The sequence below is a fragment of the Quercus suber genome, unplaced genomic scaffold (genome assembly GCF_002906115.3).
Source record: "Quercus suber isolate HL8 unplaced genomic scaffold, Cork oak 2.0 scaffold_20, whole genome shotgun sequence".
NCBI lineage: Eukaryota > Viridiplantae > Streptophyta > Magnoliopsida > Fagales > Fagaceae > Quercus > Quercus suber.
In genome coordinates, this window is record NW_027069485.1 from 2337899 (window position 1) to 2355600 (window position 17702).

At 36.6% G+C, this 17702-nt stretch overlaps 1 protein-coding gene across 1 annotated transcript; it reads right to left on the minus strand.

Moving 5' to 3' along the window:
• Positions 1–643: 643 nt before the first annotated feature.
• On the minus strand, positions 644–16819 carry LOC136063182 (glutamine synthetase, chloroplastic-like). The gene is made up of 5 exons (XM_065763185.1): positions 16618–16819; positions 16052–16324; positions 15908–15947; positions 15657–15779; positions 644–805 (listed from the first exon to the last, which is right to left on the minus strand). The coding sequence occupies exons 2-5, from the start codon at positions 16303–16305 to the stop codon at positions 644–646; spliced, it is 579 nt and encodes a 192-aa protein (XP_065619257.1). The 5' UTR covers positions 16306–16324; positions 16618–16819.
• Between the last annotated feature and the right edge of the window lie 883 nt (positions 16820–17702).

The following is a 17702-nucleotide window of genomic DNA, read 5'->3' on the forward strand; positions in this document are numbered from 1 at the left end:
GAAAGCTGTGACAGAGAAGGGAATTACTCCGCTTTTATGACTATTACTCATGTTGAGTCTTCGGAGGACTTGAATTCGCTTGTACAAGAGCTTGGAGAGCATAGTGATGAAGAATCCTTAGGAGTTATTGAAGAATCAAATGCTGAAGAAGATGAAAGCACAGCCGGTCTTTAAGAAAACTACAACTCACTCCTTGAGAAATCAGGAGAGTATACAAGGGTTGCCAAGGTAGCTGTGAAGAAGATGAAGAAGCAGAGGAGGACTATTGAAGTCTCCTAGTGAGACATAAGGAGGCTAAATGTGAGATAGAAAGGCTGAATGGAGAGCTATTAGCTACTTACACAAAAGTGAGATTTCTTGAGCTAAAGGTAGTGCAAGCAAATGGCAAGATAGAGAGGGTCTCCACCAAGAAGCTAGATGATGTTATTTCATCTCAAAACAATTCTCAGACAAATTTGGGTCGGATATACCAGAGGGAGTAGCTCATCAGCCAATGTCACCAAAGAAGTGAAGTTTATGAAGGCTAAAGAGCCGATTGTAGAAGAGTCTAGTCCTGAGAAACTTAAGGTTGAAAAAAAGAGGAATGTGGCTGATCAATGGGTGTTAAACAAGTCCCGTAATCAATCAGACACCACACGTGAAGCTAGAGGAAGATCACTTCCAAGATCACAACGGGGTCATAGAACGAATCATTTTTGCCACCATTGCGAATTGCAAGGACATACCAGACCCAACTGTCATAAGCTGAGAGCATTGAACAATGCAAGTGCTCCATGGTCACAAGGACCAAGAATGACAAGAGGTCCTGGAGTAGTGAGCAACCAAGAAGTCAAAATAGTAATCCCGGAATGATGGATGTGATGAAGATGATTGGTGCATTCACCACATGCTTGGAAAACTTCACTAGAAGGTTTGAAAGTCCTAACTCTCGTACCCAATCCTATAAGGATATCACCCCAAACGCATGTGACGTGTGGGTGAAGAAGGGTACTCATACATAAGCATTACAACATGTCCATGCATTAATACTTCCTATGCTTTGTGACTTTGCTTGGTTGTGTGCTTTTTGTTTGAGTTGATAGCTTGTTTTGAAAATTGTGTTTTTTTTTTGTTTGCATTGCTCTTTAAAATGTTTTTACATTGTTGCTTTTGATCAATCTTTTTCATGTTTTTGCATAAAAAATCCAAAAACACATAAAAAGTAGAAAATCCAAAAAAGTTTGATCGACATTGTTGTGTTATGTCTCAATGCATGTTTTGCCTTGTACCTTTGTACTAATGGCTTTGTGCATCTACGAGTTTAGATTGTTTCCTATGCACTTATATCATTGTGGGAGAAATCTTGAAATCTATGTGACTGTTGTAAATAGATCTTCAACCTTGTCATGAATGATTAGTGAATGGTTTTGTTGATCTTGAGACATGCATAGACTTATGCCTATATATCTTCCCACTCTTTATTTTATTGTTTTGCTTAAAGAGCTCTCCAAATGTAAATCTCCAAATGAAAAGAGATATTAAGCTGTAAAAGCCTGTCGCATATATTAGTATTTGACTAGGAAAAAGGGAAAGCGATCAAAAATAAATTGTATGATGCCCAAAAAGCCAAAGGCTAACTCATCAAAGTGAAATATCAAAAATTTCAGGCATCGATCTCACAATGAGATGTGTTGATTCGAAAAGATCAAATAATATGTTGAACATGGAGCCAAATGAAAAGCTTCAAAGTCATGTTATCAAGTTTTTGTGGGAGGTCATATATGCATATTTCTATAATTGAGATGGGTCACATTATCTAGTACTGATTGTGTATGTCTTGGTTGAATTGATCATTGAAGCTTCACATTGGACTAAGGACTATCTCATTGCTGATACCCACACACATCACACATGTCTATGCTCAATGAATGTCATATTCATTTGTGTGATTGTACTTGTTAAAATATGTTTTCACATGCTCAATCTTTGTTGATCAAACACCAAAAATATTTTTGAATGTTTTAAGTTGTTTTGGAAAGTCCTTTGTTTTTACAAAATTGTCAAAATTTAAAAACAGTGTTGCCCTGTTCTGGCGACTTAGTCGCGGGTTGGTCCAGCTGCATGCCCTAGTCGCGAACTTTACTCAAAAGTTATTCGCGACTCACTAGCGGGTAAATGCCCTAGTCGTGAAAAATACTTAGAAAATTTCTCAAAATTTGAGTTTTTATGTTTCTCGCAGCTCAGTGTGGCGACTTGTTCGCGAGTGAAAGGTTCAATCGTGAGGGGTACACAGAGATTTTCGCTGCTCACCTCGCGACTCACTCGCGGGTAGACCTTCCAGTTGTGAAAAACACTTAGAAAAATTTTCCAACTTTTTCTCTTTAAGTGTTTTGGCGGCTGGCCTTGGCGACTTTCATGCGACTTGATCTAGTCGTGAAAAACGTGTGTTTTGCGCAAATAGGGAAGTTTTTAAATCATTTCAGTTTTCCTCAAATTTTTGTGACTGTTCATTGTCTTCCCCATTTCAAACCTCTTTTAAACTCACCGTGTCACTCTCAAAACCTCCATTTTTGCATCAACTCAATCTCTAATCTTCAAGGAAAAGGTATAGGTTTTCTATGTCTCACTATATATTTCTTGATTTTGGTTTTATTTTCTTGATTTATGAGATGTTTTAAGTTTTTTGAGAAATATAGTGTTCGATCATGGGGTTTGGTTTATTTTGATTGAGTGAGTTTGAGTAAGGGTTTGGAAATACTGATTGTTAGATGCTTCTCACATTATTTATGGTGTCTGTGTTCTGAGTAGTGCTTCTTAACTGTATTGTTCTGTTCGCATCATGCTCATAATAGAATGTCTTTGATAGTTACTTGTGATTGAATGATGTTCTATGATTAGGAGATCAGTTCTTATATATTTCTCTTAAGTTTGGTTACAAATGCAATTCTTGATTGCTATAGTATTTTTCTCTTAATTTCTCAACCCCTTTCTCTCATTGCCCTTTTCTTCCTTTATACTATCTTCCCCTTTCATCTCTACCCTCCACGTGCAGACTAGATGGTTGGTGTTGATACTTGTCCCATTTGCACCTTTCTGAAGTCTTTGTGTAGTAGTTGTAAGGCTGAAAACCATTGTTCAGGTATCACTTCCACATTAATGCGACTAGAGAGTTAGCTGCAAAGCGTTTAATGCAATGGTAGCAGCTTTCCGTTGAGATATTTTATGGCCTCCTTTTGTCTTGTTCCTTCTGGATATTTATCTGCATTAGTGAAATCGTCCGAGACGTTGCTCTTGGTGTTAAACCATACCTTCTAACCTCAACCTTGCTCAGCCGAGGAAGTATTGATCCTCAGACCATCTTCTTAGTTAATCGTGATCAAACTTAACTATTCACTTACCAATATGGACTCTTATAAAGGTGTTTACCCATCCTCAGACTACTTAATGTCCTCGGATTGGGCCCCTGGCCCAATATACTTTACAGATACGTACTCCTAGGCCTATCACCCCTACACAACCCTTCATTACTGATGAATTATTCTGAAAGGCTTATTTTAACTTGGTAGCATATAAATTTTCACTACCCTACTTACCTAGTAAAAGAACAAATAAATAAAGCGTTGTAAATTTGTATATTCTCCCTTTTTTTTCAGGGTCATAACTCTTATAAGAAAATCATTCAAAATTGTACGGTCAAACTCTATTGTTTGAATGCAAAATTTAATCATAATAAATATATTTATTATTAATATTAGTAAACCATAAATCAATCACCAGTTACATGTTTTAGGCACGAAAATCTTTTCTTCCCCTTTAAGGGAATTATTTTTTCTCTCTGCCACAAATCCTCTTTCTAGACTTATACTTCATCAAGACTGTGTTACCTCTTGCATTTTGAATTTTGATTATACAAAATTGTATAGGCTTTTTTTTGGGGGGGGGGGGGGGGGGGGGGGGGGGGGGGAATGGTGCAACTTGTTGTCAAAAATGTGAAAAGCACCTCTACATATGAATAATGTGGATATGCATTCAGAAAGCTAAATAATGGCCTAAAGAGGTTGGCTGATGCAAGAAGCACCACCTCTTTATTTCAAGATTTATAAAGAGGTGCTAGGAATAATTCGAGGCATTGCATTTTGAATAACAATTTTCTGATCAAGAATTTTCTCAACTTAGTGGTGATTTCAAGCACCCTTAGGTGGTAAACCTAGTAAACCCTAAGGTTTTTCCTATCTGTCTATTATTTTTTACTTTCCTTCACTATATTCTGCATTCTTTAACTTTACATATTAATGCTTCATATTATTATTATCAAAAGTGATAGAAGACATCTCTTATCCTAGATGCATTTCATAATCAATTTGATATTGATAGGTTTTAGACCCCTTAAACCAACCGGATTAACCTAGTTAATTAGCCAAGTGATTAACTTAGTCAATTTAAGCAATTCTAGGTTATCAAAAACATACAATCATATCAAAAGTATAAAGCAGTGGAAATATAAATATCACAATGATATGATCAACCAGGAAACCACACGGTAAAAACCTGGGGAGGATTTGATTTAGCTATCCTCAAGGTAAACCTAAATCCACTATACGAAAGAATCGAAGTTCATAAAAAAGGACTTACAAGCTCCTACAAAAGGACTTACAAGCTCCCCGCTTGACTTCCTAATGCTACCCAGGAGTAGAACTTACTGACACGACCACGTGCAAACTCCGAATCCACGAACTCTTTCTTTCTTAGATTCTCCAATCAGCTATCAAGATCATGTTTATAGCATGTCCCCACAAAAACCCATTGATCAATTGCACAAATTTGGGCTTGAATCAACAAAAATCCCGAAAAGAAAAAGGTCCGAAAATTTGAGGAAAAATGCATGAAAAATGTAAATAAACTCAAAAAGGAAGGGCAAAGGGGACTTACCAGCTTGAGGAAAGAGATTCTTTGCAAAAAATCCGGAGGAAAACGACAAAAAAATTGACTGTGGAACCTTGCCTAGTCGGAGAGAGAAGAAAAGTTTGAAAACTTTTTGGAAAAGTGTTTGAATCAGTCAAGAACAGTGTTTTAAGAAGCCTGATTCGCAACATTCGATTGATTGAAAATCACATTCGATCGATCGAATCACTCCGAAATTTTTAAAGAAATTTTAAGTATTTTCGATCGATTGAAAAACAGAATGGATCGATCGAAACAGGCAACGGCTCACAGAATTTTGAGAAAAATTACAGTTTTGAAAAACTCAAACCAATTTTTGAAAACAACTCCTCAAAGCATTAAAATTGTTGAAACAAAATGCATGAGTATAAGATGGAATGCTTTTAAAAAAAAACCAAATTTTAATCCCAGTTTCTCCAAAGAAAGTTTCAGCCATTCTCCCATTTTAATTCTTAAGCAAAAAAAATGTTTTGCATAATACTCAATGTATTTTCAAACTTGGTTGGTCAGACCAAAAACACACACAATAACATGTACAGTGTTTAGCAACGAGTAACTTGTGTAGTGTGTGCAATTAGCAAAAACTTGAGATACATGTGAGGTGATATGTGAATAGAAATCAATCACAAAGTCTACAAAATTATCACATAGAATTTAAAATAGACTATCACCTAAAGAGTTACATCATATAACTCCCACATCTCCTAGAACATAAGCTTGCAATCATGTAAGTTTCTTGAATTTAGCCTCTTAATTATGTGAATTGGCATCAAGCCTAATAGTACACACCAGTTTTAATTAAGTGAAATGGCATCAAGCCTAATAGTACACACAAATTTTAAGCATTAAGCAATTAAAACCGATGCTACAACTTATGTTCTTTTTGTGTATGTGCTACACTTTCTCGAGCATAAAATCTTATGATATGCACTAAGGTGTTCATGATTGGCTAGTGAACAATGGTGAGATGGTTATTTATGCCTTTCTCAAAAGGATCAAGTCCGACAGTCAAACAACATGTGACTTCAAGATTAAGATAAAGTGATAAACACCATAAACATCTTTCCCACACAACATGCACTACAAAGCTTCAACTAGTAAAGTGCAATAAATAAGCTCATCAAAGCTAAACAAGGTATACAAAACATGTTATGTGTAAATAAATTGACCAACCTTGTTTTCAAAGACCAACAAAAATAATGTCAAACATATTTTTGCTTTCTCCTTTTCTCCTTTTTTTTATTTTTTATTTTTATTAATAGAAGAGAAAACAAATAAATCCTAGAATGAAATGCATGAATGTAATGCAATAAAAGTCCTAGAAAAAAAACACAAAAACACAAATACCAAAGAACAATGGTCACAGAGGAATGAGCAATGAAGCACAAGGACCATGTCAGAAAGACTCAATTAGATCGAGTCTTTTGCATCCAAAATCTTTTAGATGCACCATGAGCATTGGAGTTCTTATTCACATTCAAATGATTTCCAACTCCAGGATTGGAATAAAGGTTTAACGCCTTTACCATTTCACCAATGAGTGCCATAGGATCTTGTGCTTGAGGCACAGGCACCTTTGGTTTGTTTGCTCTCTTAGCAGCTTGAAGCTTGTAACAGTTAGGACGAATGTGTCCAGACTTTCCACAAAAATGACAAACCCAAGCAGGTTTACCATGCATCTTGTCCTTAGAGAGGGTAGAATCCTTAGGTTTAGACTCTCCTAGATCAACCCTAATCTTCCTAGGTAGTGAAACTTCTATAGGTTTGACAACCTCACTCGCAGGGGGTTTGACAGTTTCACTCACAACCTCACTCATAGAAGGTTCAGAAGAAGATGAAGGAACAAAGTTCGTAGAATGTGGTGCAGACACACAGATGCTTTCAACATAACCTAAACCAGATTTATCAGAAGGATACTTTTGAACATTCAACATTTGATCAAGTTTAGAACTAGCAGATCTAGCAACAGATAAATCATGTTCCAAAGTTTTAACTTTATCAAGCAAAAGCATGTTCTCAGATTTCACATGGTTCAAAAGATCATTAGCATCAAACAATTTAACAAGCAAATTTTTCTTTTCAAGCTCAAGAGATTCAATTTTCTTCAAGCCAAATTCAACATTCATAGCATCCTTTGCAGCAACTTTGCAAAGTTTATTATAGGCCTCTTAAAGATCTGCATCCTCAGAGAGTTCCCCATCAGAAGGGTTCTCTTCAACATATATACTTTCATTGACTACAGCAGTAGCAGTGAAAGTAATGAAGTTTTCATCCTCGTCACATCTAGACTCATCATTAGAAACCTCATTATCACTAAAAGTTACAACCATAGCTTTACCCTTAGACCTCAAGAATGTAGGACATTAAGATTTAACATGACCATACCCTTGACAGCCAAAACACTGAGCACCCAATGGATTGTTTGAAGATTGACCAACTTTTTCTCTAGGTTTTTCAAAATTATTAACCTTAGTGGGATCATTCTTCCTAAAGTTTCTAGGTTCAGCAATGTTTGTACCTCTTGTTATTCTTAAGAAAGTTTCTAAAGTTCTTGGCAAGGTACGCAATCTCTGTAGCAGAGAGCTCATCATCAAATCCACCAACATCAACATCATCAACAGACTTAAGAGCCATTGATTTAGATTTGTTTGCCTTGGGTAGGTCAGACTCGTAGGACTGAAGAGATCCTACAAGCTCATCAACAGGGATTGAGTCCCCATCCTTGCTCTCAGTAATGGCAATCACTTTGGGTCTAAAGTCTTTAGTTAAAGATCTAAGTATCTTCCTAACAATTTTAGGTTGATCATAGATTTCATCCAAATTAAAAGTAGAATTAACAATATCATTCAATTTAGCATAGAATTCATCAAAAGATTCATCATCAAACATTCTAATGCTTTCAAATCTAGAATTAATTGCTACAGTTTATTAATCTTAACTGCCTTTGTGCCTTCATGCACAGTTTGGAGGATTTTCCAAGTAGTATGAGCAAGCTCAACATTAGAGATCCTCTTAAATTCCTCCATAGAAACAGCGTTAAAGATGGCATTCATAGCTTTGCTATTGAACCCAGCTGCTTCTTTTTGAGAAGTTTGCCACTCACTCACAAGAGTAGTAGGCTTCTCCCATCCGTACTCAACGGAATTCCAAACTCTCTCATTAATGGATTTCAGGAATGCTTTCATCCTTACTTTCCAATAAGTATAGTTATTCCCATCAAAGTGAGGAGGAACAACAAGAGAGTGTCCATGCTCCATGACAACAGGGGTCAAGGATCAGCTCAGAGATCAAAAAATCTCAAACAAGAGAACTACCCGCTCTGATACCACTTGATAGGTTTTAGACCCTTTAAACCAACCGGATTAACCTAGTTAATTAGCCAAGTGATTAACTTAGTCAATTTAAGCAATTCTAGGTTATCACAAACATACAATCATATCAAAAGTATAAAGCAGCGGAAATATAAATAACACAATGATATGATCACCCAGGAAACCACACGGTAAAAACCTTGAGAGGATTTGACCTAGCTATCCTTAAGGTAAACCTGAATCCACTATGCGAAAGAATCGAAGTTCATACAAAAGGACTTACAAGCTCCCCGCTTGACTTCCTAATACTACCCACGAGTAGAACTTACTAACACGACCATGTGCAAGCTCCAAATCCACGGACTCCTTCTTTCTTAGATTCTTCAATCAGCTACAAGCACCCACGCTTGTTATTCGTTAAGCTCCAATGGCAGCAACCGAGTTGATCATCAAGGTATTGAAATAATCTCTACCTAGAAAACCCTAAGCTTTGTGTAAAGGAAAGCTCCTCTAGATCGCACAAGAGATTTACACAAAACAGAAAAGTATAAGTAACAATACAACAGGAGCAACTCTAAAAAGGTGGCTAAGGTTTTTCTTTATATACCTAGGGTAAAAACAGAAAACCCAAAACGTTTAATGAGTTAGGGTTGAGTTGGAAAGTTTGCAAAAAAAGCATTCTGCCCAAGATTCGATCGATCGAGTCTTTCCTTCGATCGATCAAGCCAGGCCGAAATGCACCAATGCATCTGCAGCCTCTCGATTCCAACTTTACATGAAAGACCCAACTTTGAGCAAGCCTAAACAAGACTAAACAACCTGTTTTGATCATGGTTTGCCAACAATACAAATTAGAGTTCTAAATACATAAATTTCTAAATCTTTAGGACCTAACAGATATAATGAGGACTAAAATTCAAATTTTCAACTATATCCAAAATGAAGTCCCAGCTAAGTCTATCATAAACTTTATTCATATCAACTTTAAAGTCTACAGAGCAAGTTTTCGCCCTCTTAGTCTATCTAATTTTTAGATTATCAGAAATCAATCTCCCTTTAAGAAACCCATGGCTGGCAACGGAAACTAGGTAACAGTCCCCACAGGTTATACAGGCATGAGCTTGGAGATCTTGATTGAATGCTAACTTTTTAACTGAAGATAAAAGAATAGGTCTGTGGGAATTCTTGAAATCGTCCATTGCATACCATCTTATACAGTCATTGGAAGAATATAGTGTGAATAAGAGTAGTGACATTGTGAATAGAAAGTCTTAATCTTCATTGTAAAGTTTGGTCTCCATAGAGAGTGTAAGGTTGAAATTTGTCAACCATCTTGTTGTCTTTATTCCGTGCCAATTTGCTTGTATTTTAGCACTTAGTAACTCTGTATTTAGGTGGGATTCATGTAAGGGTAGAGTGTGAAGAGAGTATGAAGAATTGCTCAACCTTGTGCCAAGAAGCAGGGACTCGCGGCTAGGCCTCGCGACTGACTCGCGGCTTGCAAGCTGCCAACTGCTGTGCACGTGAGAAGCATGCGGGGAGGTGAAGGGTCACGCCAGCTGTCACACTATAAGACAAAAGTCCCAGGCTGGCCAGGCCGTTATCTCGTGGCTTGAACTCGCGACTTAGACCAGTCGCGAGGCCAAGCCGCCAACCAGCCCTGTTTGGGAAAAACTGACTCTTCGTATTCCAAACACACACCACTATATATAGACCCTTATACCCATGAAATGTAGAGAGCTTCCAGAGAGAATTTTGAGATAGAAACCCTAGAGAAAAACAAGATTGCCTCATCCCCAATCTTCACTAAGAGACTCTTCAAATTCCTCTACTTTCTTCCTCTCCATTGATACATCCTTGAGAGATTATTGACCAAATCATTTTCTCATCACACCCACGTCTATGAGAAGGTATTTTGGTGCTAAGGGAAGCAATTTGGAAGGGACCAATGATTATTGGTTGATACTATGGGTTATAGCGGAATCCGGTAAGCTAGAAAAGAAAAATGTTCGGCGCAACCTCGTTGGAGCAGGAAGCTTGGAGGGCTTAGGTACCTGGGTAGATTAGGCTTGGAGGGTCTATTGCTGTTCATGTATCCCAACTACATTTTCTAGTGGATTATTGACTGCTTGGAGGGCGGCGGAGAGGTTTTACGCTGAGGGCTTCGGTTTCTTCTTCGATAACACATCGCGTGTTGTCCTTGTGTTTGCATCTCTCTTCCTTTATCTTTGCCTTTTATTTTCTGCTGTGGATGTGATTATAATTGGCTTAGATTTTTTATCAATTTTGTGTTTGGCTTATGTTCATGTTCCGTACATTAATTGTTTGATTATAATCTTGAATTGATAATTTATAATTTGGGGTCTAAACATTCAAGTGTGTTTTACACACATATTGAACATTCAGAGAGAGTGAGTTATAAAAAGCAGTAAGATGCAGATTGGAAGTGATAGCACATACAAACATCCACAAAGATTCACACATTCACAAATCCTATTTCGATATCCAAATTTCATACTAATGTAAACGAAGTATTTATGGGGAAAAGAAAAAAGAAAGAAAACTCTGACAACGAAATGAAGGACAAAAAGTCCCTTTATATTGTTGATGACATATTCATACATTTCCAACTAGCTACTCAAATGATTTAGCAAGAGGCACAACTCCACCGATGCTTTTTTCTTTTTGATAACCTAGGGAACATTTCTAAAGAAGAGCCCTTTGGGCTTTCTTATAGCTAGTAAAACCTATGGGCAACTGACCCCACCCACTAGAACTAGTTGTTGGGTAAACCATAGTAGTTTTAAGTTGATGTCTTCTATTTACATAGTTTTTCTCTTTATTGTTTTCACCAGTGTTAGCCTTTGGATTCTACTTCAAACAATTATGCAATTTTTCTTTTCCTAGTAAGTAAGTAGAATTTCTTTTTTGAAGTAAAACAGTTTATGTTCATGATGATGAACAAAAAGGGTCAAAAAAATTACACAGTTTGTTGGGAAATTTAGACCCCGGTTGATAGAATTAATAAGTTTTAAACCTAAGTTGTTAATTAGATTTATTATGAATAAAACTTGTTAAAACAAACAAACATCAATATCATGTCAAAATCATGCAGCGGAAAAAATAAATAAGACAAGATATGATGACCTAGGAAAACCAATGAAACCAACCAGTTTCACAGTAAAAAACCTGGGGGGAAACCTTCCCGAAAAGCAATCCACTATAGTAAAGTGAAGTTTCAGATCTAATACAAAACCTTTGTCCCTAGACTCTACAATCCCCGTAGATGAACTCATAGCAGAAACCTTCTACCGCTTTAGAACCTCTGAACTCTTCAATATATGAACGCCACTCTTTGATGATGCACGAATCCCAGTATGTGACTAACCAATTGCGCGAATCCCAGTACGCGACTTAATCACCAACTAGAAGAAGATTGTTAGCTGCAAAGCTCTTCACTTCATCAACAATGAAGATCAAGAAGCACTTGGTTACAAAACCCTAAGGCGTATAGACGCAGTAGCTTCTTTCAGAGAGAATAAGGCATCGGTCACCTTTTGCATTCTTTCTCCTTGTATTCTCTTATGTGACGGCCTCTAAAATAAGCCTTATATAGGTCTAGGGTTGTGAGAAAAGAAACCCTACACAAATACATAAGCCTGGCCCAAAAATCAGATCTGAAAATTTTGATTTTCGTAACCTCGATAGATAGCAGGTGTCGAGCAGGTGTCGAGCAGGTGTCGAGCTGTAATGAACCTCGACAAATACAGCTATCGAGGAGGTGTCTAGAAGGTGTCAAGGAGACAGAAGATTTCTCGATCGATCCACCAGCTGTCGAGAAGGTGTCGAGATTGCGATAACAATCAATTGAAGAGCTCGATAGATAGCCAGCTGTCGAGAGGTGTCGAGAAGCTATCGAGTTATCTGTCCAGCTTTAATGAACACCTTTTCTTCACTTGTTTCTTGGTCCAATCTTCATGACTTTAATACTAGACTTGAACAACATGTTCTTTGAAGTATTAAATAGATCCTAGATCTACCCAAATACAAGTAAAGTGCGTTTTGTCAAAGGATTAGCCAACTACATAAAATATGTCCTTATCAATCTCCCCCTTTGGCAATCCGTCACAAAATCACAACAAACAAATGAGATATGAGAGCAGTCATAAATCACTCAACTCATATTCACTTGTTAAATACAATAAAATCTATCCTAACACAAACTCTTGAAAAACTTTGCAAGAAGAGAGTTTATGGCAAGTAGATTTTAACAACCTGTATTTCTGAAACACTTTAAACAAAGTCATCAAGGCATCTTAGTGTGAAATAGAAATAATAAATTGCATACAAGTATAAGAAACATGTGTATAAAGATAGAAAAGAAACAGCACATGTAGAGATAGGTGAAGAAGACATACATCATCATATCATATAACAAAGATAAGCACAATGTATGTAAACATGGTCACAAGACCCAAGGTACAAGAAGAAGGAAGTAAGCACTCCCCCTAACAAGATGAAACACATCTCTCCCTTACAAAGGAATGTATTTCTCCCCCTAACTTGTAGAATCTTAAACAGAAACCACAAAGTCTCCACAATTTCTCCCCCTTTTTGTCATGATTGACAAAGGGTACAGAAAGCTAGAAAGCTTCACCCGAGAAACATAAAGATGATCAAAGATGATCAAGGGGGCACAAAGAAATCCATATGAATGCATGAATGTAATGAAACAAGATGTTATGGATGACAAGATAAAAGAAAGATGCAAAACATGTGAAAAACAAGAAAAATGTTAAGCACATAAATCCCAAAACACACACACACACACATTAAATAAGTCTAACCAATTTTATATTTCAAAAATAAGTCAAGACGGTTTAGTGAGCATACATTAACACATGTAAAACCTAGTGATGGCCAAATCACATTGTACCTGCACATGTATCAAGAGTAGCAAAGAATATTGCGTATTGTGTGTGATAAACATCGCAAGATTGCATAAGTGTATACATGTTATGACGATTTGAGATATGAGAAAATCACTTTAACTCACACACAATCATAACTGTTTGATGGGGACTATCACCTTTGAGGTACATCCTATAACTCCCACATCTCCTAGAAAACACGCTTGCAATCATATTTAAAGCATTTTTGATCTTTTTAATTTTTATTTTCCTTGCATATTTTTTTTATTTAGCATATTATGCATGGGCATATAAGAGAGAGAAAAGAAATACCCAACATGTTAAGCATTGACATTGCACTTTTGCTATGCCGAAGCATATGGATGTCTTTGACACTGCACTTTTGCTATGCCGAAGTATACAGGTGTCCTTGACACTGCACTTTTGCTATGCTAAAGCATACATGTGTCATATTATGATTGGTGGGCAACAGTGGTGAGATGGTTATTTATGCCTTTCTCTTAGGATTTTCTAGTCCTACCCGTCAAAAAGAGTGATAGAAGTGTTAAGTTCAAGAGGTAACTTAATCTTACTCATCACAAACAAGAGCCACAAAGCTCACTTGCTTAGTTGTGCATAGAGATGCTCATCTAAGTTACAAATGATACAAAGTTTAGAAAACTTTGTTTCAATAGTCATCCAAGGTACATAAGTACCAATGTACACATAACACACACTGTTTTTGTATTTTCTGATTTTTCCTTTTTATTTTTATTTTGAAAACAAAACAAAATAAAAACTAAACAACCAAACAAAAACAGATAAACAACATGAATGCATGAAAGAAAAATGCATATGCATGAAAACATGATAGAAATATACAGATGCATGAAAGCATGATTCCAAAAACAGATAAGAAATCAAGCAAATAAAGTCCTACTTTAGATAGAAAGAATTAAAGCAGAAGACAAATAGAAAAAACAATTAAGTCTTAGGCTCCTTTCTCACCCACACAACATGAGTTTTTGGCCGTGAAGATGAAAAGGCACGTGTCCTAGTATGTCTACTAAAGGACATAGAAGAATTAGAATTCTCCTGAAATTGAGTTAAAAAGCTCAAGACTTTTAATAACTCTCCAAACAAAGGTGTAGGTCCTTGAAAGGAAACCTGTGACCGTTTGAACAATTGCTTATGAGGATATAACTTAAAGCAATTAGGACAAATGTGTCCAAAAACACCACAATGGTGACAAACATGAGGTCTAATAAAGGATTTAGAATTAGACAAATAAGTTTTGGATTTCATACTTTTATCACCTTTCTCAGATTGGGGCACAAAGACAGTCCTTGATCCAGAAGCCGTGGAAGAGGAAGGGCTGGAGGAAACAGCATATCCTAAGCCAGTCTTATCAGAACTAGGCTTTTGAGCACTCAATACCTCATCAAGCTTTGCACTAGACATCCTCTCTATTTGAGTTCTAGCTTGACTAAGCTCAACCTCAAGATTCTTGACCTTCTTTTCTAATGAGGTGCTCTCCACAAAAAGAGTCTCAACTAACCTTGTAGTCTCATCTAGCTTGACTAGTAGATCAGCTTTTTCAATTTTTACCTCATTAAGCTCTTTTCTACAAAGGTGAGAAGTCTTTTCAGATTTTATGAATTCAGTGCATAGCTTATTATAGGCTTCCTGAAGGGTCATCTTCTTAGGTACTTCATCATCAGAAGAATCCTCACTGTCACTAGCACTCTCCACAATCACCTTATCGGTTGAGGCAGCAAAGGCCATAACGTGACGACATTCATCCATAAACTCATCAGAAGAGTCATCCTCAGTATCACTCCAGGTAGCAACCAACCCTTTATCTTTTGACTCATTGGTCTTTTCCTTTATGAGGTAGTTTGGACACTCTATCCTCATATGACCAAAACCTTTGCACTCATGGCATTAGATGAGGGGTTTCTCATTCTTGCCCTTCTTTGAGGATTTAGATTTCCTAGGAGGTTTGCCCTTATCTTTTTTCCTAAATTGAATAAGCTTGATAATCTCATCAGTTATGAAGGTTAGATCCTCATCCTCATCTTCACTTTTATCTTCATCTTCAGAGTCCTCAGTCTCTTCCTCTATACCCTTAAGAGTCAAGTCTTTACTCTTTCCACCTTTTCCCATTGAGCCTAATCCCATCTCATAGGTTTGAAGGTTCCCTACAAGCTTAGTCAAAGTGAACGGTTTTAGACCCCTTAAACACACAGATTGCGTAGCCTAGATTAATTAGCCAAATTGTTACTTAGTCAAATTAAGCAATTCTAGGTTAAAACAATCAAACAATCATATCAAGAATAATAATGCAGCGGAAAATAAATAACACAAGATATGATCACCCAGGAAACCACACGGTAAAAACCTGGGGAGGATTTGACCCACCGATCCTCAAGGCTAACCTGAATTCACTATGAAAGAATTGAAGTTCGTACAAAAGGACTACAAGCTCCCCGCTCGACTTCCTAATGCTACCCACCAGTAGAACTTCCTGACACGACCACGTGCAGGCTCCGAATCCACGGACTACTTCTTTCTTGAATTCTCCATCATAATTCCACTTGGGAAGCTCAGATGGATGTTCAACAGGTTTAGGAATTGTCTGAAAATTTGGAAAATAAGATAACAACAAACTCAAATTTTCAACATGTTGAACTATGATAAAACTCAAACATTGAGAAACAATGCCCGCACATGTTCCACTTTATCATATCATTAACATTAACATACCCTTGACTTGCTACGCAGATCAATCCCAGTCCCTCCAATCCTGTTTCAAAATTATCTCAGATTATTTTATTTTTAAAGGAGTGCTCACATGGAATGAGCTGAACCAGGAGTTAGTTACAAATATAAATTAGAAAGAACATGTACCAAATGTACTCAGCAATAATTTTGTCAGTAAATGGAGTGAGGTCCAAATTTAGTAGATCTTCCATCCTATTGATAGTACCGTTTTCAGACTTCACAGCAAAAACTTGGAACTTAGCTGAGCTTTTAGATGACCATTTCTTATTCTGTTTCAACAATAGAGAACTCCACATCTTTGTTGTCATGGGACTTGAACTCACAGAGTTCCTTGTAATTCTCATCTGCCATTGTGTAGAGGGGGCTAAAATCTGCGCCATGTTTCAGTTGCTCCCCACTCTGAAAAAAAGAAGAAAAAAGTGCTTTGGGTTTAGACTAAAAGGTTTAATACATTGGAAAGGTATTGAATAATGAACTGTGATGCAATATGGTTCTTATCAATTTTCACTAAAGCAAACTCAATAATTCTAACCGAGACCATCACAACAGAGTGTTATGAATATGATGAAATCTCATGTAAAATGAATGCTTAGACAACTGATAAGTTTGCATCTTTCTCTTTCATCATATGTTATGTTTTATCATCATTTATAATCATCGTGGAAATATGAATACCCAGCAACTTCCATTACCTTTAGAGGAGGGAAAAAAAGATCTAAAGTTACAGAATCAGACTCGCTTGAGCTAAAGTAAAATTAAGCAGGAATTGTTTTTTTTTTTTTTAAAGTCACACACATCTACAAAATGAATATAAGAAAATTTAACATTTGTGAAGGACAATTTGGAAAAAAATTGTAATCCACAAATATAAAGTTCAACATAGTTGACTTGGTGGCCAATTATTTTATGAGTCTATCCTAAGAATTGGCATCTACTGATTGAGAAAAATAAATAAATAAATAAAAGGCGTGCCTCATGTGGACCAACCTGCATGGGAATCCTCAAAAAAAGGTCACCTCACCAACTACTTTGAGCAAGAGGGCCTCAACTTGTGTGCTTTTTCTTTCTCTTTCTTTTCTTTTTTTCTATTTTTTTCACTTTTAGTTGCAGTAAAAATTTTACTTCTGGATTAACTATGGAATATTACAAAAATGAAAATAAAGAAAATGCTCAAAAACCTCCATAAACAGGCCTAATTTGTGAAAGCATTTGGCTTGAATTCTACTTTTGAAGAAAATACATAATGTATAAAGTATAAACCCAAAAAAATATGTGTATATGCTTGAAGAAACTAGGATTTTGACATGTGGCAAAGTTAGACAAATATATGACCAAACTGACATTGTTACTTATTTCCTTGAAAGTCTGACAAACCCATCATCTCATTACTCTAAAAATTAAATCTTTGTACAAAGAAAAAGTTATCAAAGATAAAGGGTAATGAACATACCTCAGGAATGCCAAATGGCTGGTGGGTTTTGCAGGAATTGCCTTCAGAGGAAGGAGAGAGAGCGAGAGAGGTAGTCAAGTGGGTATTTGAGTGAGGAGTGTTTATAAATTATAGTAGGGGTTGATAGGTAGAAGGTATTTTGGCTTTTCCTAACTAGATAGGGGTGTGGTATGAATGGAGGAAAATGGCTGTTGGTCTCTTTAGGGGCACCAAGAGAGGTTTGGATTATTTTTTTGGGATAAGGTGTTTTTTTTTCAACCCTCAAAGCTTTTTCCCTCGTGCAATCTTACCTCATTCTCTACACCATTTCACAGTCTATTTTTTAAT

Excerpts from the sequence above, each read along its gene's own strand:
- LOC136063182 (XM_065763185.1), bottom strand. The coding sequence starts at position 16,305 with ATGGCGCAGATTTTAGCCCCCTCTACACAATGGCAGATGAGAATTACA. Across the intron at positions 15,780-15,907 it reads ATCTGCGTAGCAAGTCAAGG|ACAATTCCTAAACCTGTTGA; the intron begins GTATGTTAATGT and ends CCAAATTTTCAG. Across the intron at positions 806-15,656 it reads CGTGTCAGGAAGTTCTACTG|GACCTCTTGTCATTCTTGGT; the intron begins GTGGGTAGCATT and ends TCACTACTCCAG.